This window comes from Phoca vitulina, unplaced genomic scaffold, assembly GCF_004348235.1.
Source record: "Phoca vitulina isolate PV1807 unplaced genomic scaffold, GSC_HSeal_1.0 scaffold1, whole genome shotgun sequence".
NCBI lineage: Eukaryota > Metazoa > Chordata > Mammalia > Carnivora > Phocidae > Phoca > Phoca vitulina.
In genome coordinates this window covers 92,878,864-92,901,063 of record NW_022589704.1, presented here as the reverse complement: position 1 = coordinate 92,901,063, position 22,200 = coordinate 92,878,864, and the positions used below count along the sequence as shown (strand labels likewise).

At 37.4% G+C, this 22,200-nt stretch overlaps 1 protein-coding gene across 5 annotated transcripts in view; it reads left to right on the top strand.

Moving 5' to 3' along the window:
* Window positions 1-6,008: 6,008 nt before the first annotated feature.
* CCNT2 (cyclin T2) overlaps window positions 6,009-22,200 on the top strand; it is a 37,742-nt gene continuing 21,550 nt past the window's right edge. For 3 of the 5 annotated variants that reach the window (XR_004300378.1, XM_032411504.1, XM_032411485.1), the window contains exons 1-2: window positions 6,009-6,191; window positions 7,017-7,098. Coding sequence is in view for 4 of the 5 variants with exons in the window: in XM_032411504.1 (XP_032267395.1) it covers window positions 6,034-6,191; window positions 7,017-7,098 (240 nt within the window). In the remaining variant the exon portion in view is untranslated. Of the gene's footprint in view, window positions 6,192-7,016; window positions 7,099-8,965; window positions 8,993-22,200 lie in introns of all 5 variants that reach the window. The other 2 variants (XM_032411496.1, XM_032411476.1) reach the window with 1 other exon arrangement.

Genomic DNA, 22,200 nt, shown 5'->3' with positions numbered 1-22,200 from the left:
GTTTAAAATTGGGATGTTTTCCTCTCAACAAAGTGGGTTTAGAGGGAACATACCTCAACATAGTAAGAGCAATATATGAAAAGCCCACAGCTAACATCATGCTCAATGGTGAAAAACTGAAAGCACTTCCTCTAAGGTCAGGAACAAGACAAGGACATCCACTCTCACCACTTCTATTCAACACAGTAGTGGAGGTCCTAGCCACAGCTCAGGCAACAAAAAGTAAAAGGCATGCAAATTGGTAAGAAAGAAGTAAAACTGTCACTATTTGTTGATACTATATATAGAAAACCCTAAAGACTCCACCAAGGGGCACCTGAATGGCTCAGTTGATTAAGTGTCTAACTCCTGATTTTGGCTTAGGTCATGATCTCAGGGTGGTGAGATTGAGCCCCTAGTCTGGCTCCACACTCAGCGGGGAGTCTGCTTCCTCCTTCTCCCTCTCCCTCTTCCCCTCCCCCAGCTCACACTCTCGCTCCCCCTCTCTTAAATAAATAAATAAATCTTAAAAAAAAAAAAGACTCACTGAAAAAACTATTAGAACTGATAAATGAATTCAGTAAAGTTGCAGGATACAAAATCAACATACAGAAATCTGCTGCATTCTACACATTAATAACGAAGTAGCAGAAAGAGAAATTAAGACAATTCCATTTATAATTGCACCAAAAAGAATAAAATACCTAGAAATAAACTTCACCAAGAAGTGAAAGACCTGTACTCTAAAAACTATAAAACATGACACACACAAATGGAAAGATACCCCATGCTGATGGATTGGAAGAATCAACATTGTTAAAATGTCCATACCACCCAAAGCAATCTACAGATTTAACGCAATCCCTATCAAAATGTAACAGCATTCCAGCTGATCCTAAGGGTTAACTTGCTTCAAGTTGACACACTCCTCACTTGCTGACCTAAGACCCTTGATTTGTGACAGAACTAATTTACTTTCTTTGAGATTTGCAAACCACTGGCTTTGAGGAATGAAGGACCAGAACTTTCCCAAGACACAGAAGCCAAAAATTCTGTTTGAAGCCAACGCAGCTTTCTGATTAGCCTAAAAATTTTTTAGCAAAATGTTTTTTTCTTTTTTTAGGTCACCCAAATGATTTTACTGACCTCCCTTTGTGTATCTGTAAACCTGGCCCTCCTCTGTGAAGGAACAGAGTACTCCTACACATGATGAAACAAGAACCAGACCCCATCACACAGTCCCCAAACACTGAGATAACTTTTAGAGCTGGCATCATCAAGTCTTCATGTAATCAAGAAATGTTGCAGGTCACTGCATTCCCTTTGCTGATTAACCACTCTAAATCCCTTTAAAAACCCCTGGGCCAGGCAGAAACCTTGGCATTAGCTTTTGGACAAGAGTCTGTTTTCTCCTCAGGTTGCCGGCCTTCTGAATAAAGCTCAAATTCCTTTGCAATCAAAGTTTGTCTCTTCAGTAATGGCCTTTCAAGCAGCCAAACTTGGATACGGTAACAAAAATACCAGTGGTGTTTTCCACAGAACTAGAACAAATAATACTACAATTTGCATAAAACCACAAAACACCTGGAACAATCAAAGCAAGCTTGAGAAAGAACAAAGCTGGAGGTATCACAATCCCAGATTTCAAGATATAATATAAAGCTGTAATAATCAGAACGGTATAAAAAATAGACACACGGATCAATGGAACAGAATACCCATGCTTACATGGTCAATTAACATATAATAAAGGAGGCAAGAATATACAATGAGGAAGACAGGCTCCTCACTAAATGGTGCTGGGGAAACTGGACAGCTACATGCCAAAGAGTGAAACTGCACCACTGGCTCACACCATACACAAAAGTAAACTCAAAATGGATTAAAGATCTGAAACCATAAAACTCCTAGAAGAAAACATAGGCAGTAATTTCTTGGACACTGACCTTAGCAATATCTTTCTAGATATGTCTTCTCAGGCAAACAAAAGCAAAAATAAACTATTGGGACTATATCAAAATAAAAGGCTTTTGCATGGTGAAGGAAACCATCAACAAAACAAAATGGCAACCTAGTGAATGAGAGAAGATATTTGCAAATGATATATCCAATAAGGGGTTAATATCCAAAACATATAAAGAACTTATACAAGTCAACACCAGTATAATAATAATCATCATCATCCAATTAAAAATGGGCAGAGGACCTGAAGAGACATTTTTCCAAGGACAACTTACAGATGGTGAACAGACACATGAAAAGATGCTCAACATCACTCATCATCAGGGAAATGAAAATCAAAACCACAATGAGATGTTATCTCACACCTGTCAGAATGGCTAAAATTAACACAAGAAATAACAAGCGTTGGTGAGGATGTGGAGAAAAAGGAACTCTCATGCAGTATCAGTGGGAAGGTAAATTGGTACAGCCACTGTGGAAAACAGTATGGCGGTTCCTCAAAAAAGTTAAAAATAAAAATAGCACATTATCCAGTAACTCCACTACTGGGTATTTACCCAGAGAAAATGAAAACACTAATTTGAAAAGATAGATGCACCCCTATGTTAATTGCAACATTATTTACAATAGCCAAGATATGGAAGCAACCCAAGTGTCCATAGATAGACGAGTGGATAAAGAAGATGTCACACACATGCATGTGTGTGCATGCGTGCGCACACACACATAATCAAATATTACTTGGCCATAAAAAAGAGTGAGATCTTGCCATTTGTAACAACATAGATGGATATAAAGGACATTATGCCAAGTGAAATATACTGAGAAAGACAAATACAGTATGATTTCACTTATATGTGGAATGTAAAAACAAACAAACAAACAAAACAGACTCTTACAGAGAACAAACTGGTGGTTGCCAGAGGGGAGGCTCGTGGGAGAGATGAGTGAAATATATAAAGGGGATTAAGAGGTACAAACTTTCCGTTATAAAATAAGTAAGTCACTGAGATAAAAAGTACAGCATAGGGAATATAGTGAATAATATTGTAATAATGTTGTATGGTAACAGATGATAACTACACTTATTGTGGTGAGCATTGAGTAATGTATAGAATTGTTGAACCTACATGTTCTACACCTGAAACTAATATAAGATTGTATGTTAATTTTGCTTCAGTTTTTAAAAATGGGGATGTTTTCTTCCTGTTGAATTCTAAGACTTCTTTTATACTTTGGATACAAGTCCTTTATCAGATGTGTGTTTTGCAAAGATTTTCTCCTTGTATGTTCACTCTCTTTACAGTGTCTTTCACAGAGCAAAGGTCCTTAATTCTAATGAAATCCAACTTAATCTTTTCTTTAACGGATCATGCTTTTGGTGTTGTATGGAAAAATAATTGCCAAACAAAAGGTTGTCTGTATTTTCTCCTGTGCCATCTTCTAGAACCTTTATAGTTTTGCATTTTACATTTAGGGACATGATCCATTTAGTTAATTTTTGTGAACGGTGTGAGGTCTGTGTCTAGATTTTTCTTTTTCTTTCTTTTCTTTTCTTTCTTTCTTTTTTTTTTTTTTTTTGCATATGGATATCCAGTTGTTCTAGCATCACTTGTTGAAAAGACTATCCTTTCTCTATTAAACTGCCTTTGCTCCTTTGTCAAAGATCACTTGACTATTTTTGTGGGTCTATTTCTGGGGTCTCTATTCTGTTCCATTGATCTATCTATTCTTTTGCCAATATATGCTCTCTTTATTACTGTAGCTTTGTGGTCAGGCAGTATCAGTCCAACTTCTTTGGATTGTGCTGGCTATTTGGGCGTCTTTTGCCTTTCTATATAAACTTTAGAATCAATTTGTTGATATCTACAAAATAACTTGCTAAAACTTTGGGATTGCATTGAAGTCTATAGGTCAAGTTGGAAAGAACTGATTCCAAATGATGTCTTCCAATCCATAAACCCAGAATATTCTTCCATTTATATCTTCTCTGATTGCCTTAGAGTTTTGTAGTTTTCTACACATAGATGCTGTACATATTTTAGAGTCTTTTTTTTTTTTTAAAGATTTTATTTATTTGACAGAGAGAGAGATAGCGAGAGCCGGAACACAAGCAGGGGGAGTGGGAGAGGGAGAAGCAGGCTTCCCGCCGAGCAGGGAGCCCAATGTGGGACTCGATCCCGGGACCCCGGGATCATGACCTGAGCCAAAGGCAGACGCTTAACGACTGAGCCACCCAGGCGCCCTTTAGAGTCATTTCTAAGTATTACTTTTTGTAAATGATATTATACTTTAAATTTCAAATTTCAATTGGATTCCTGTGTATTAACCTTGTATCTTAAGATCTTGCCATAATCACCGGTTCTACATTTTAAGTACGCTCCATGCCTAGCGCAGAGCCCAGTGTGGGGCTCAAACTCACCACCCCAAGATCAAACCTGAGACGATATCAGGAGTTGGACACTTAACGGACAAAGCTAACCAGGCACCCCTCCACATTTTTAATACTTTGAGATTTTCTACAAAAACAATTATGTCATCCCTGAACAAATTCATTTTTTTCCCTTCCCAATCTGTTCATTTTTTATTCACTTTTCTTACTGTATTAGCTAGGATTTCCAGTACAATGTTGAAAGGTGTGGTGAGAGGGCACATCCTTGTTAGCAGGAAAGCTTCTAGTTTCTCACCATTAAGTATGATGCTAACTGGAGGGTTTTTATAAATTTTCTTTATCAAGTTGAGTAAGTTCTATTCCTAGTTTTTTTAGAGTTTTTAATCATAAATGAGTGTTGGAGTAAGCACCTATAAATGTTGCTTTAAATCAATCTATCCTATTAATTCTCTAAGCAGGGACAGATGGGAAGCAAGCAAGGGAGGTAAGAAATACAGTTATGCAGACAACTATTCCAAACTGCCTACTGCAACCAAATCAATAGCTCTATATAGAATACGTAACAGGGGCAAGCAAAGCAAAGGAACAGCGGTACACTGGGCATAGGAGCCCAAAAACAAGGACAAATGCCTGGAACTCACTTAAAAGCATTATCAGTTGCCTTTTAGAAAAATGTCTGCCTGTACTCTGTCTTTGGCAAATAGTTAAAATTTTAAAAGGCAGATTTTATTCACACACAATAGGCATTGGCTCAGAGCCAGAGACCTATCTACTCCCAGAACTGAGCTCTGCGGTACTCTCTTAAAAGGACAGAAGGGGTTAATCAGTCGATACGTGCGGTGTTACAGTTTTAACTGTAACAAAACATGTTTATCTCTTCCTCCCCTAACCTTCTATTTTAAATCATAGCTTGGTTTAAAAACACACTACCCATATGGCCTCGAAATCTAGTTTAAAAATTCAGCTCCTCTTTCTAACTTGATAACCTTTGGCCAGACATCTCAAAAATAAGTCCCACAGCCTAAGTTGCTGTGGAATTCAAGTGCAACACAACCGTGGAGCGCTGTTTCTCCCGCACTCTTCCAGGTGCTTCCCTCCCAGAGCCGCCAGTAGGAGGAGGCTTTCCATCGTGGACAACTCCCAAGAAAGCCTACGAGACTGCGCAGATTACAGCTGGAGGAAAATGGAGGCTGCGCCGTGCGCGCGCGACAGAGTAGAGCTTTATTTAAAGCGCCGCCAGACTCCCGGCCCAAGAACCCGCCCCGACCTCAAAGTCCACGCCCAGGTCGCACTGCGCAGCCGCCTGCCCGCCTTCCCTCTCCACGCGACCTAGAGCTAGCCCCTTCGCTCCTCTCCGCCCAACCCTTCGCCCCGCCAATCCTAGGCCCGGCATGCATCGCGCCGACCTTTTCCTTCCCAGCCGACCCCCCACCTTCGGGCGCCTCCAAATGACAAGCGGCGCGGGGCATTGTGGTCCCGAGCGTGAGAGCGAGACCGGGGGCAGGAAAAAGAAAGCAAAAGACTGGGGCGAGCCGGTAGGGCGGCCCCTGCGCACGCGCACGGGCGGCGGCGGGGGTGAAAAGGGGCGGTGCGTGGTCTACGGCGAGCGGAGTGGGGCGGGGTCGCACGGCCTTGGCGGGGAGTCCGCGAGCCGGGAGGGGAGGGGGGTGGGTGAGGGAGCGGGCGGAGGAGGAAGTGTCATGGCGTCGGGCCGTGGAGCTTCTTCTCGCTGGTTCTTTACTCGGGAACAGCTGGAGAATACGCCGAGCCGCCGCTGCGGAGTGGAGGCGGATAAAGAGCTCTCATATCGCCAGCAGGCGGCCAACCTTATCCAGGACATGGGACAGCGTCTCAATGTGTATCCTTTCCTATTCTTGGCCCTCCGCCGCTCACGCCCTGTCCCCCCTTACTATTCGCCTGGTCGCCTGGTCGCCGGACCTGTGCACCGCGAACATGGCGCCGCCGCCTCGGCCTTCTCTGGGCCTCGGCTGCGCTGTAAGGGAAGGGAGGCTCGGGCTCGGGAGGCCGCAAGCGGCCAATGAAAGAGGGAAGGAGAGGAGTCCGGGAATGCGGGCTGGGAAGCTGTGTTGTGTAATCTGTTTGGGGCCGCGCGTGGTGGCGGCGGGGGATGGGAGTGGCGCGTAGGCCAGAAGGGAATCCTAGGGATTATCGCTGAAAAGAGGTGGCTACTTCGACTTCTAGTCGGAGAAGGGGGTCGAGAGGTAGGAGGGTTACCGATGCTGAAAGGCGTAAGTGTTCTCCGCAGCCTCTCCCCGCGCTCCTCGCTGATTTGATGGCGGGTCTCGTACCTTGGGAGCTCACTGGAGGTCTTTATGTTTTTGGCGTGGTTTTGTATGGGTGTGCGCGCGCGCGTTTCAACTGTCTGATGTTGAGCTTAGTCAGTCCTAGCCATTGATAAATCCTTCCCGGGCTTGCTTAATAGCAATATTGGAGTGAAATGCTCAGCACTTATTTTTACTGTTGGCGTCGAGCCTACCACCGCCTTGCAGGGTTTATTTTATACATATATATATATATGTATATATATATATATAGTTTTGGGGTTGGTTTTGAGTGAACGGTAAGCATTGGAAAAACACCGTAGATCGGGAATTTTCCATCAGAATTGTTTTGGAAATTAGATCTTGTTTTTCTCGGATATTTCCTAAATGTTACGTTCCAGCTCTCAGCTTACAATAAACACTGCGATTGTTTATATGCACAGGTTTTATATGCATCATTCTTTCACCAAATTCAATAGAAATGTAAGTACTATTTTATTGTTTTTACCATAACCAGATTTTGAGGTAAATGGATACGCAGAAAAGAGTTGGTCGTGGATTTTACTTTTGGATTTAGTGTTGTAAATTAATAGTGAAGGTAAACCGCGTGATAAACGTTTCGCTTGAAATGCAAAATGTTTCTCGTTTGTTTTTTAATTTGTGATGACAAGCTGCCGGGCACTGTGTTAAGGCTTTGCCAGGTTTTTGAGCTAAAAAGTAATAAGAAACGTTTATTTACTCAGAGTTATTACATCGGTATTCGTTTAAATTTTATACTTAACTTTTGAATAATTTCGGATTGTAATGTACAGTGTAATTTGGCCTAGTCATTCTGTTGTACATCTTAAATGTGTTGGACTCCTTCTGTTTGAAATACTGTGAATTGGGCTTAATTTAATTGTGACGTTCTTTTTAAATGGCACTTTGAAAGTTAAATGGTTAGCAGAAATATTTCATTTACTAACACAATTTCTTAAGGTATCAACGTTCCTCTTTATCACAGCATTAGTAGTCTACTTAAATTTTTGGTGACTTAGACATCAAATTTGCCTGAATTCACACATATATTGTCAGAAGTGTGTATATGTATAATCAGTTTTGAAGTAAAACTTATCCTCCAGGACTAAAGAACATAACTTGTAAATCTTGAAGAATTGAGTTAGTACTGTTGAGTTGAAATTTTTATTTTACCTTGTGAAAGGTGTGAGTTTGGGATCTGTTCTTTTCAGAGTAATATGCATACTGTGTTGCATCCATTAACAGAATTGCCCATTATTTAGAAATATTTAACTGTCTTAATTGTCACTATATTTTTTGCTCTTTTTATCACAGCTGTTTTTAGAATGCTATTCTGAAAGGTGTGTGTAGAAAAAAATGGACCGTGGAAGACTTTATGCTTTTTGTAGGTTGTCATTAAGACCTTTTTGCTAAGAAAACAATCTTTGAAAGGTCCTTAAAATACTTTCTTCTAATTGGAAGGAACAGCTTCATAGCTTAGATTGATTCCTATTTTAATCTCTTCGGATCATAAGGCGTTTTGGTCTCCTGCAGGCTCCTTTTCTTCTCTTTCTCTTTTAAATCTACGTGATTCTTGTTCTGTTTCCGTTTTCCTAGTTATTTCTTGCGCACAGAACTTAGGTCAGTGATAGTGTTATGGAAGAGAGAGGAAACCTTTTTGGCAATAACATTTAGATTGAGAGAATGACATTTTTATTTAAATTGGCTCCAAAGGCAGTGGTAAACTAATGAATACTAATATAAATGTGACTTTCCTTAAGTAGCCCTGGAAAATGCCGGTAGAAGTCACAAGTCAAAATAGTTCTGGAAATTCTTGATGTGGCTACAGATGTCCCATTTGCTGAAACAGGCCTACTTTTCTACTTCCAGTAAATGATCTCACCACAAGACTATACTTCTCTTTTTGAACCCTCACTCTTTCATAATTTGTCTCTGTGGCCTGGTTGGTGTGCTTTAAAACAGATACCTTGCTTACAGCCAAAATTCACAGCTTTAACTTTAAATGGACTGGTGAAGCCCAGGTCATTTGCATTCTTTAACTAATTTACTTAAATGCCATCATTGAATAAAAAGCCAAAGTATTTTTATTACCCCACTTAGTGTCTTATATATGTACAAAGGTAAACTTCAGCATTTTACATTAAATTGTTATTAGCAATTGAAATCTGATGTTAATTTCTATTTGAAAAAGTAACATTGCACCCTTCATATCTCATTGTTGTCTTTTTTACCTTTGCTATTATATCAAAAGTGGTTTTAATATTTGTACTGGTGCATTTGCATCAATTGCACAGCCTCACTCTTTTATCTTTTTTTTCCCCTATTCTTTTAGGGTGAAGGGGGTGGTCTCAAATTGAATGTGAGTCACTTTTAAATTCATACTCCCCCACATCATTGGGAAAATTTTTCTTGTAGGGTTATAATGGAATGTCATAGTAAACTACAAAAAGCATGAATTTCACCGCAAAGTAAACTGAACACCATTCACTAAATTAAACCCTAACAAGCTTAAATTTAAGATGCTAGGGACAAACTATATCTAGTTTTTTAATAAACACCATGCATTAATTATATTAAGATGTTTAATGTTCATGTGGATTCATTGTGTTTTCCCACATTGACTAATTTAAAAGTAAAATATCCCCTAAATCTAAAGTGCTATTGTTTAAGAATAAAATCATCATCAACATGTGTTAGTGACCCAGAAACTGTCTTTTATCATTGAGTTTTATGTCAGTATCTCTTGGAGGGTTGGATCACTATCAGCAGTAAATGACTTTTATATGTAACCTAATTAGATAAGTCTATCCTTTGCTCACTGGATGCAGTGAGGTTTATGTAATTGGGGTTAGTAATTAAAGAATGGCCTTGCAGCATCAAGCTCAAGATAAATCTAGTGAAGTATAAAAGCCCTGGCACCAACAGTGCCTCCAAGTTCTATACTGTGGGATAACATCCTCTACAGTGTCAGTCTTAGAATAAATATTGACCCGGTTTCTCTTAGAAACTCTGTTCATTAATTTGGTTAGTCAAGTTCATGATGCCTTTGTTTCTTATATTAATTCCAAGTCTAATGAGTTCTCTTAAGATCAGATCTTAAAGAGCATACTGTTTTCTCAGTGTTTTTAGTGGTCATGGTCTATTCTCATAGCACCTCTCCAAATCACGTGGTCATTTTAATCTTCTCTTAACTTTCCTTAGTTCCGTTGCCTCTTATTTTGAGCTGCAGCATTCAGAACTGTATATAATCTGCCAGATTTAAATGTATTGTAGTTCTTATTTAATGTACTGTATTTCTGCTAAGGTTCCAAGAGTACACAGTTAAGGACAGTATTCGGGACTGATGATTTTAAGGAATGACTATAATGACTTCGAAGAATATATCATCTAGATCCTATCTGCGTTTCATTTTATACATTTGAGTTACATTAGTCAGCTGCTACATATAAGCAAACTTGTATTTTTTGCTTGTGCTAAAATTTGTTTACCACTTTTTGCTTACAATCTTTATAATCTTTCTCAGTTGACCTGACTAGTGACTAGATTTCATTTGAAAATTTGCAGATGTTCTTTTTGCATTCCTTTCCTCCCCCTGTAAAGGCTTAAATGAGAAAAGCTATTCTTGTATCCATCTACAGAAATGCCTATAGTCTCTGTTCTTTGATAATACAGCATTCTGCCATTGTAATTTTTAAGAAGTCTTTGCAATAGAAATTTATTCAAGACTTTTTTTTTAAGTAGATTTTATCCAGTTTACACTGTGCTTATTTGTACTCAGATTGCTTATAAAGTTGTCATACATGATTGCCTTTTGTGAAAGAAAACCAACATTTTGGGGAACTTGGGTTAGCTAAAGGGTTTTGTTTATATTTTTATTGTGAAAGCCCTAAATTTCTCTCAAATGTAGTAATGTAGATGAAGTCAAATGTAAAAATGTCCCCTGACACACACATTCAGACTAGAAGGTAAACAGTTTAAGGACAGGGTTTTGTTTCTTTTTTGGTTTTACTCACAGTTGTGTCACCAGTACTTCACATAAAGTAGATAATTTAGCAGCTGTCAATAAGATGGATCAGTCTTGTTGCTCACAAGTCTGTTGAATGAATCCTTACACATTTTTCTCTGTATACATCCTCTCCACAGAGACAAGCTTTAAATGTTTTATTTTTGAAAACTAATATAAGCACATAGTAAATGAAAATGGTAGAAAGGGGGATATGATAAACCTCCCTCCAACTTAAGTGTGTAAGCCCACTGCCCTAGAACATGTGCTATTAATAGTTTTTGTGTGCCCTTTCAGAAATACTTTTTGCTTGTGCAAGCGTATATGTATGTATATCTTTTTCAGCCCCCCCCCAAAAGGGTTGGGTTGGGTTTGGTTTCACAGTTGTTAGAAGTCCTCTTTTGAATTAATTCCCCTGTTAGCCATATATCAGTCTTATCATTTATGCATTGTGCATCCCTCTTTTTCGAGATGGTGCAGTCTCTTCCCTTTTCATGTGACAGTGATCTGTCAGGTTTTAAGACAGGTGAAGTTTCAACTCTTCATGAAGCATTCCCAAGATAACTCCACTCTTTGACTTCTGAATTTCTCTCTCTCTCTTATTCTTTGGGTCCTTTTCACATCCTATTGTATTCCATCTATTTGGTGTCCTTTATTGCCTCAACATAACTGAGCATTTATGAGGTGAAGTGGGTTTTTTTTTTTGTATAAAGTTTTTTTTAATTTATTTATTTGAGAGAGAGAGAGAGGGAGAAGCAGGCTCCCCACTGAGCAGGGAGCCCGACACAGGGCTTGATCTCAGGACCCTGGGATCGTGACCTGAGCCAAAGGCAGACGCTTAACTGACTGAGCCACCCAGGCGCCCCGGGCTTTTTTTGTTTTGTTTTGTTTTGTTTTGTTTTTACTGTAAAGTACAACACAAACATAAAACCACCAAACAAATTTATAGCTTAGTGAATTATAGTAAGGCAAACAACCTTGTAACCATCACTCAAGAAAGAGAACTTTGCTTAACTTTCCCAGAAGTGTTTCCATATGCCCCATCCCTATGTCAACCTCTTTCCTCCCTCCATAAAATAACCAGTATCCTGGTTATAGTAATCACTTTCTTCTGTTTCTGTATAGTTTTACCACCCAATCCTGCATTCCTGAATGCCACAGTTTAGTCTTGCCCATTATTAAAAATTTGACTAGTTTTTTAAGTCTCTGAATATACAAGTTTCCCCTCCATCCCTTTCTTTCATTTAAATTTCATCTGTTGAAGAACCTAAAGCATTAGACCTGTAGCGTCCGGATTTTGCTGATTGTATACTCATGGTACAGTTTATTATGTTCTTTTGTTCTTGAAGTCCCTGCAAATTGCCAGGTGGATCTAGAAATTTCATCAAACTCAGGTTAGATGAGTAAGTCTTTAGTAAAACTACAGGTGTTGAGACATCTAATTAGGAGCTACCTGATGTCTTGTCTTTCTATGTTAGCAGCTGTTGATTGATATTCAATGCCTAGATCCTTTCACTCATTGTGATACTCTCATTTCTTCATTATTAATTGGAATATTTTTATAATGAAATGCTGTAATTCATTTACTACTTAGACACCCAGTTGTACAGTTCATAAAGGAAAGGCAGGATAAATACATGATTCTCACCCTACATGTACCACCTTTGTTGAAATATAATTCATACACTGTACATTTCATCAGTTGAAAGTATACAGTTTAGTGGGGTTTTTAATTGTATTCACAAAGTTTTATGTCAATTTTAGAAATTTTCATTACCCCAGGAAGAAACCCTACACCCGTTGGCCATCTCTTTCCATTCTTCCCTCAACCCTATTCTGGACTTTTCCTGTAAGTGGAATCCTACAATACGTGGTACTTTGTGACTGGCCTCTTTCCCTTACTGCATAATGTTTTTAACGTTTATCTGTGTTGTAGCTTGTATCAGTACTTATTTTTCTTGCAGACTACCATTATACCACATTTTATATATCCATTTATCAGTTGATGGACATTTGAGTTGTTTCCACTTTTTGGTTATCATACTGCTCCTGTGAACATTTATGTATAAGTTTCTAGGTGGACATATGTTTTGGTTTCTTGGGTGCAGGAGTAGAATTTCTAGACCATATGGTAACTCTATACCCCAATAATCTTGGATAGCTTCCTCACTATCTGTGACAGCAAGGTATTCCAGGCTCATCTTGTACATTTTCTTTTCCACAGTTGGAATGGCCATTTCTTTAAGAAATCCTCCTTTGTTTTAGTAGGAAGTGGTTATTTCAAAACCATGAGCTGGACACTAGGGATACTCATTATTACTGTGCTCATCTTGTTTCTAGGGATCTGCAATGAAGAGAGTAAGGAAATACATAGTACCGTAAATATATATTTACTATGCACATTAGTATATTAAATGTTTATTATTCATTTACACATTAAATATATGAAGCATACATTAACCAGGTTTTTTTAATAGGTATTCATTTTAAATGTATAATACCTCAGGAGTTCACTGATTCAAGATAGCAGCAGCATTTTTTACTTAACCTCTCTTTTATGGTACATTTCTATGACCTTTCACACCAAAATCGTAGTTCTTAAGAATGTGGGATTAGTGGGCGCCTCGGTGGCTCATTCGATTAAGCGTCTGCCTTTGGCTCAGTTCATGATCAGGACCGGGCCCCACTTCAGGCTCCCTGCTCAGCGAGGAGCTGCTTCTCCCTCTGCCTGCCACTCCCCCTGCTTGTGCTCTGTCAAATAAATAAATAAAAACTTAAAAAAAAAAAATGTGGGATTAGAGAATTCATCCCATCATCACTCATTAACTGAACCCCACATTACACAAATAAGTCTTGTAATAGCAGTACTATCACCACCAGTATAATTACTGAGAACAGTAAAATGTTTTTCTTTTGCTTTCCCTCTCATCCCTGGTTTTTAAAGTCGTATTATGGCTACGTTATCTTAAATAGGCATTACAAAACTCTTCCTTTTAATCCTTATTTAATCTTAGTTCTACAGGTAACTATTTTTGTTTACTGCCAGTGCTTCTGTTCAAGTCTCTATACTCATTTTGATTGTTTGAAGTTCTCTTGAACATCATGGAAACAAAATCCTCTGAATCTTTGCATGTTGATAATAGTTTATCTGTGATGTTTATACTCAAGGTCAGTTTTACTGTGTATAAAATTCTTGACTCACGCTTTCTTTTTTTAGGTATCTTAAATATATAACACTTTTTTTTCCTGGCATAAAGCACTATTACTGGTGGTGATCTAGTTTTCTTATGGCCAAAGGACTTTTTTTTTTTTTTTATAATCCAGTAATTTTATTACAGTATGTCTTAATGTTGGTTGTTCTGGGTTTATATACTCAGGTGATCTTTCAATGTGTGACTTCATATCTTTTTTTTTTTTTTTTTTTTTTTGGTGGGCAGCAAAGCAGGGTTTATAGAGAGATAGTGAAGCAGAGTTTATTGAGTGATAGTACAAAGCTCCCCAAGAGGGAGGGGACCTGAGAGGGTTGCCCACTTCATATCATTTTTACTTATGTTTTGTGTTTTGAATCCTTAGTATCTATTAGTTTGGAGGTGTGTTACTGTTTTAATTTTTCTGGTTTTTTTATTGTGATAAAATATACATAGCATTAAATTTATCATTTTAACCATTTTTTTAAGATTTTATTTATTTATTTTTAAAGATTTACTTATTTGACAGAACGAGAGAGAGCAAGCAGGGGGGAGCAGTAGAAGGAGAGGGAGAAGCAGGCTCCCCGCTGAGCTGGGAGCCCGATGGGGGCTCGATCCCAGGACCCTGGGATCAAGATCTGAGCCACCCAGGCGCCCCTCAAGATTTTATTTATTTATTTGTCAGAGAGAGAGAGAGACACTGAGCAAGCAGGGGGGTAGCAGGCAGAGGGAGAAGCAGGCTCCCCACTGAGCTGCTGAGCAAGGAGCCTGATGCGGGACTCGATCCTGGGATCCTGGGATCCCATGACCTGAGCCAGAGACAGATACTCAACTGACTGAGCCACCCAGGCGTCCCCTTTTCTTTTTTTTTTTAAAGATCATTTTAACCATTTTTAAGTGTACAGTTCAGTGATATTAAGTACATTCACATTGTTGTGCAAACATCACCACCATCCATTTCTAGTACTTTTTTATCTTTTCAAACTGAAATTCTGCTCATTGAGCAAGCTCCACATTCTCCCCTCCCCCAGCCCCTGGCAACCACCATTCTATTTAGTCTATGAATTTCACTATTGTTATCTCATATAAGTGGAATCATACAGTATTTGTCCTTTTTTCTGTATGTTTTATTTCACTTAGCATAATGTTTTCAAGATTGATCCATGTTGTAGCATGTGTCAGAATTTCCTTCCTTTTTAGGGCTGAATGTTATTCCATTGTATGTATGAACCACAGTTGGATTCCTTTTACCTTTTGGTTATTGTGTGAATAATGCTGCTATGAATGTGGGTTTACGAAAATCTGCGTAAGTCCTTGCTTTCAACTCTTTTGAGCATATACCCAGAAGTGAAATTACTGTATCACATTTTGATTTCATGTTTAATTTTTTGAGGAACTGCCATATTGTTTTCCACAGCAGTATAGCACTCTCTTAAATTCCCATTAGCAATGCATAAGGGTTCCAAGTTCTCCATGTCCTCACCAGCACTTGTTCTTTTCTAGTTTTCTGATAATAACATAACCATCCTAATGAATGTGAAATGGTATCTTGTTGTAGTTTTAATTTGCATTTCTCTGGTGGCTACTGGTGTTTAGCATCTTTTCATGTGGTTACTGGCCATTTATATATTTTCTTTCGAGAAATGTCTATCCAGTCTATCATCCATTTTTTAATTGGGGTTTTTCTTAAGTTACAGGAGTTCCTTATATATTCTCGATATTACTTTCTTACCAAATATGTGATTTGCAGATTTTTTTTTTCATTCTGTGAGCTCTTTTCGCTTTTTTGATGCATGAAAGTTTTTAATTTTGATGAAGCCCAGTCTACCTATTTTTTCTTGTGTTGCTTATGCTTTTGGTGTCATTTCTAAGAAATCATTGTCAAACGCACCATGGAACTTTTTTTGTTTTCTTCTGACAGTTTTAAAGGTTTAGTTCTTACATTTAGGTCACCGATCCATTGTGAGTTAATTTTTGTATGTGGTGTGAAGTAAGGGTTTGATTTCATTCTTTTGCATGTGGATATCCAGTTTCCCCAGTACCATTTGTTGATTTTTTTTTTTTTTTTTGAGCTGTTCTTTCTAGTGTGATTTTTGTTGCTTAGGGTTAATTCTTCTAATTTTTTCTTATAGTATCTTTGTATGGCCTAAATACTTTCCAGTTACATATACAGAAATATAGCATCTTGCTTTCTGAGGTTCCCTGGCTGTGTTCCCCTCCCTCATTTTTATCTTCTCTTTACCTTCCCCCTATCCTGCCAGTTCTGCTTTGGTTCTCAAAAGTTTCTCTTCAGTATGAAGTCCTGGAAAAGAGCCTTGGGAGATCAATCGATTTGAAAAGTACATAAGAAGTTAGCTTCAACCCTTTAAGCCCTACTCTAGGCCTCTGGCATCTACTCACTTATTGAACTTAACAGAATTCCTCCCAAGTTCAGCTGCTGTTCCCCAATTGGCCCACCATGATTTCCAGTTAAATGTCTGTGGGCTATTTTGAGGTTCTTTTATCAAGTCCAGTAAACGTCCCATTACTTTCCATTGCTTCTTGTTGCATAGATGCTGATACTGAGTAGGTATTATGGCTACATATTTGCCAGTTTTGTCCTTAACCCATTTGTAGTTTGGAATTTCCTAGGAATGCCTTGCCAGGTAGTTTGGTTATAAATATCTGTGGGGATATTTGTTGATATTTATTTGATATTTCTTGTTACTCTGTTTCTCTATGGGGATTTGGTTACCACCTCTGCCACTGTCTTCTCAGAACTCTTCAGATAAAACATTAAAAGGTAATTGTCGGTCACTTTAAGAGATGATACACTAATTTCCAAACACAGAAATAGACTATCATCTAAATGTACAGTTGACCCTTAGGTTTGAACTCCATGGGTCCACTTATACACAGATTTTTTTCAGTAAGTATATTGGAGGTTTTTTAGAGATTTACAACAATTTGAAAAAAACTCAATGACAAACTGCATAGCCTAGAAATACTAAAAATTTGAGAAAAATGAGGTATTGTGAGAATACGGTATATAGTACATATAATATACTAAATGTGTTAATTGACTGTGTTATCTGTAAGGCTTCCAGTCAACAGTAGGCTAATTGTCAAGTTTTGGGGGAGTCAGTTACACGTGTATTGGGGGGTAACACTACTAACCCCTGTATTGTTCAGGGGACAACTTTAATAGGTTTAAGAACTTCTAAGAAGATAAGGATAATTTTTTAGGAATAATTAAGTCACTTGAACTTCATCCTGTTGAAGAGGGAACATATGATCCATCTGGGATAGTTTATCAATAGACATAAAAAGCATATGTGATATTCTTGACTGATCTTTTTTTTTTTGGCAAATGAATTCTGAAAAGAACTCTAGAATGTTCTCCCACAAAACTTTAATGTTATTTTGAAACATGGAAATCTGCCTGCCTAAGTACAGAGATGTTGACTGATGTAGTGTATTGGGCTCTATATTATACAAGTCTTTATAAAGTCTTCATAAGGCAGCTTTTTCCCCCCAAAATTAGATGATTGTAAAAGGTTCAAATCAGATATTTTCTACACACACACACACACTCTCATGTGTCTGTTAGTCTTTTTTTCTTTTAAAGATTTTATTTATTTATTTGACAGAGAGAGACATAGTGAGAGAGGGAACACAAGCAGAGGGACTGGTAGAGGGAGAAGCAGGCTTCCCATGGAGCAGGGAGCCCGATGTGGGGCTCGATCCCAAAACCCTGGGATCATGACCTGAGCCGAAGGCAGACACTTAACAACTGAGCCACCCAGGCGCCCCTGTCTGTTAGTCTTGATAGTTCATATGTTTCTGTGGTAACTTTAGCTCATTTGTCTCAGAAATAAGAAAGCATTTTATACAGTTTGGTAGTGTAGTATTTGTAGACTAACTGATGTATAGAATAGAGCAGATTTTTACATTAACAAATGTATGTTGAGTATTTTTATTAGCCAAGACACACAAAGGTCTCTGTGTAAAGACTAATTTATAAATTGACTTTAAAGGCAGTTAACAACGGGAATTCTGAAGATGTTTTTAGTGCGTAAAATTGGGTAAAATAAATTTTTTAAGGGAAAATCAAATTAGATTGCTATATACTCTACAGTGGGAGAAATGATGGAAATCTAAAATTTTATTCTTAACTAACTTATGGTTCTAGATGTAAGGGTGGTGTATTAAGTACTCCTGATATCATATTTACAGAAAAACATGTAAAATGAAATTTTTCTTTAAATTATTTGAATCTGATACAGAAAAAGAAAAAGTGACTGTAGAAGTTCACCTACTTGTTCAGCGTTAAATTTTTAAATATTACAGCTTTAATGGTTTGTACTTTGTTATGTGATACTATGTTTACATGACAGTAGTTACTCCACAAACATTGAGTGCATGTTATATGACAAGCAGTGTGCAAAGAAGTTATGATTTTTTTTAAAATAAATAAATAAGAAATAGTGTTTTTCCTAAGGGACTTATATTCTAGTAAGAGAGGGGGAAAAAAAGTTTGTCTTCTACTGTGGGAATGACTAGGAACGTAATCAATTTGAGCTATTTTGTAATGCCTATGAACATTTAATACATTTCAGTCTGTTTCATATCATTTTAATGAATTTTTTCTTTAGAATGCCAGTTGTGGGTTTAAACCTGTGCTGATAATATAGCCACTAACTGGAAGTGGGTTAATTTCACGTTTCTTTACTATTTTAACATGGTTACTAGGAAAATTTTAATTACAGTTGTGGCTCACATTTCTATTTGATGGTGCTGGTTTGAGCTATAAACTCTTAAAAAGTAGTACCAGTTAAACTAATGAAAAGTATAGACATTTGTGTGTGTCAACAAGATTACTGTTGGATCTCACTGTAGTAATTTGTTCTTAAAGAAGTTTGTACATTCAGGCGCCTGGGTGGCTCAGTTGGTTAAGCGACTGCCTTCGGCTCAGGTCATGATCCTGGAGTCCCGGGATCGAGTCCCGTATCGGGCTCCCTGCTCGGCAGGGAGTCTGCTTCTCCCTCTGACCCTCCTCCCTCTCGTGCTCTCTGTCTCTCATTCTCTCTCTCTCAAATAAATAAATAAAATCTTTTAAAAAAAAAAAAAAGTTTGCACATTCAAGCTAATTTTAAATAGAGGGCTCATTTAGAAGTTGAAAAAGTAATGATAATGTTTCTTTTCTGGTCAAAAATCTTGAGATCATGAAAACTGTCATAGTTTCATGCTTAGAAAAAAAATAGCTTTGAGCAGGGAAAGGAAATTTTGAGGATTTGGGGGCAGTCTTTAGAAGGTACATTGATTCCAAGAAGATAACCAAATTTTTACACACTCCCCACATCCTTAGATAGAAGTTTTAGTTTGTATTGCTCTAACTCAGTGACTCATAGGAGTAGCTACTTGAATTAATAATATGGTTCACTTTATGTAGACTTAAACATCTGTTCATATTATTTTTGTTAACCAAACAAATCAAATGTTTTCTGAAATAATTATGTAATTTAAATGTCAAAATTAAATGTTGTTTAAGTAATGGTATATATTATACCATTTTACTTTTAAATTAACAGATGTGCTATAAAGTTAGTTATACAGGGTTAACATGAATGTTGTTTACCAGTGTTTATTGTACTGTGATTAGGTTTTTGGTTTCCTAGAAATTTCCTTTTTTAAGATTTTATTTATTTATTTGACAGGGAGAGAGGGAACACAAGCAGGGGGAATGGGAGAGGGAAAAGCAGGCAGCCATGACCTGAGCCGAAGGCAGATGCTTAACGACTGAGCCACCCAGGCACCCCTAGAAATGTCCTTTGTTGGAAGTAAAAGGGATGTCTTTTAAAGGGGGGGGGGGGATGTCTTTGACATAAGCTTCTTTAAAAAAAACTTGATTGAGATAATTCACAGACCATAAAATTCACCTATTTATAATGTACAGTTTAATGGATGTGTTTATAGAGTTGTACAGCCATCATCACAGTCTAAGTTTATAATACTTTCATCACCCCAAAAAGAAACCCTGTACCCATTAGCAGTTGTTCACTGATTCCTCCCTCCCTTTCAGACCTGGCAACCATTCTCTGTCTCTCAGTAGATTTGCCTTTTTTATACATTGCATGTAAATGAAATTATATAATAATGTGGTCTATCACTTATTATAATGTTTGCAAGATCCATCCATCGTGTAGCATGTATCAGTGCTTCATTTCTTTTTGCTGCTGAGTAACATTCCATCCATCATGTAGATAATACTTCATCTTGTTTATCAGTTGATGGACATTTGGGTTATTTCTGCTTTTTAGCTATTGTGAATAATGCTGCTGTGAACAACCCTGTACAATTTTTTGTGTGGACATATGTTTTCGTTTCTCTTGGGTATATACCTAGGAGTGGAATTGCTGGGTTGTATAGTAACTCTAGACCTCAGTAATCTTGGAAGAAAGTAGCCATACCATTTTACCTTCCACAAGCAATGTGTTAAGGGTTCCAATTTCTCTGCATCCCTGCCAACATTTGTAATTGTTATTGTCTGTCTTTTTTTAATCATCATCATTATTATTATTATTATAGGCATCCTAGTGAGTATAAAGCATCTCATTGTGGTTTTGATTTGCATTTCCATAATGACTAGTGTTATTGAGCATCTTTTCATGTGTTTATTGGCCATTTGTAGTATGATTTTTGGGGAAATATCTACTTATCCCTTCCCCCCCCCCTTTTTTTTTTAAAGTAGGCTCCACGCCAGGCAGAGCTTGAACTCATGACCCTGAGATCAGGAGTCGGACGCTTAACCCACTGAGCCATCCAGCGCCTCCCCTTTCCCATTTTTTTAAATTGCATAGTCTCTCTATTAAATTGTAAGAGTTCTTCATATATTCTGGTACGAATCCCTTATCAGATACAGGATTTGCAAATATTTTCTCCCATTTTATGGGTTATCTTTTTCACCTTGCTGATGGTTTCATCTGTAATACATGCATTTAATTTACTAGGATTTTTCTTTTGTCACTTGGGCTTTGATGTCACATCAGAGAAGACATTGCTTGATCCATGGTCATGAAGATTTATTCCTGTTTTCTTCTAAGAGTTTTATAGTTTTAGCTCTTACATTTAGGTCTGTGATCCATTTTTAGTTAGTTTGTGTTTATGGTGTATTGAAAAGATTTTTTTTTCTCCATTGAATTAAATGTTTATTTCTGGAAACTATTGTATTTTATGATCTTTATGTCTTTCCTTATACTATTACCACGTGGTCTTAATTCCTATAGCTTTGTAGTAAGTTTTGAATTCAGGAAGTATGAGTCTGCTGACTCTGTTTTTCTTTTTCAAGATTGCTTTTGCTATTCTTGCATTTCCATAGAAATTCTAGGATCAGCTGGTAAGTTTCTGCAGAAAAGTTGAGATTTTGACAGGGAATGTGTGAATCTGTACATCAGTTTAGGGAATACTATCCAAAACAATATTAAGTCTTCAATAATATTAGTTCTTACTTGTTTAGCCATCTGAAGGAAAGTGGACTTTTAAAGATTTATGTGGGATATTTGAATACCTATGCAACTTGTTTCCCAGTAATCTCTATTTATTGTTGGCTGGTAGGAGCTGAGTGTATAAGGAGCTGAGAGTAGAGACTTAACTATGAAATGCTACATGTACTTTGTAAGTTGAATTTTTTTTTGTTTTTGTAACAGATTCATAATGGTAACATAGGCTCCATAAATAAGTTTTTAAATGCCAAGTTACATTAAGCATTTAAATACTTTTAAATATCATGTAATTAGTCTATGGAAATCAGGCCTTGTTCTTTTAATTATTACTGCTTTTAAGCAGTACTTGAATACTAGTCAGTCTTTATTAAACCAGCTCTCTTTTAGATGTAATTAGAAATCCCAAATAACATCCAACCTGAAGACTTTTTTATTTCTCAGTATAAATTTTGTTATGTTGACAGTATTACACTCATGCATAATTATACAGGTAGGAAAACAATGAAAATACCAGACTGAGTTAATGACATTTTCTGTCATACTGAGATGTCAGTCTTTTCAGTGCATCAAAATTAAGGATATGAACCACTTAGCTTTGTACTGGAATTTTTGTCTAATTGGTCAAGCTTAGTGATCTTTGTTTTAAACAAATGGACATTTTGACTTATTCTGTTTTTTTTTTTCTTTGTTGAGGGGCTGTTACCCCCTTATTATATCTAAGTTTCTACTTCCTTTTTCCTATTCTAGGACCTTTCTGGGAGTCTTCTAAAGTTACGCCATTACCATTTTTCTTTAACTATAGCCTTAGGTGTGTGGTTTCCCAATTTTGAGCTGTGATATCTAGAACTAACTGTATATTCATTAATGAAGGCTTTTGAAGGCACAGGAAAATAGT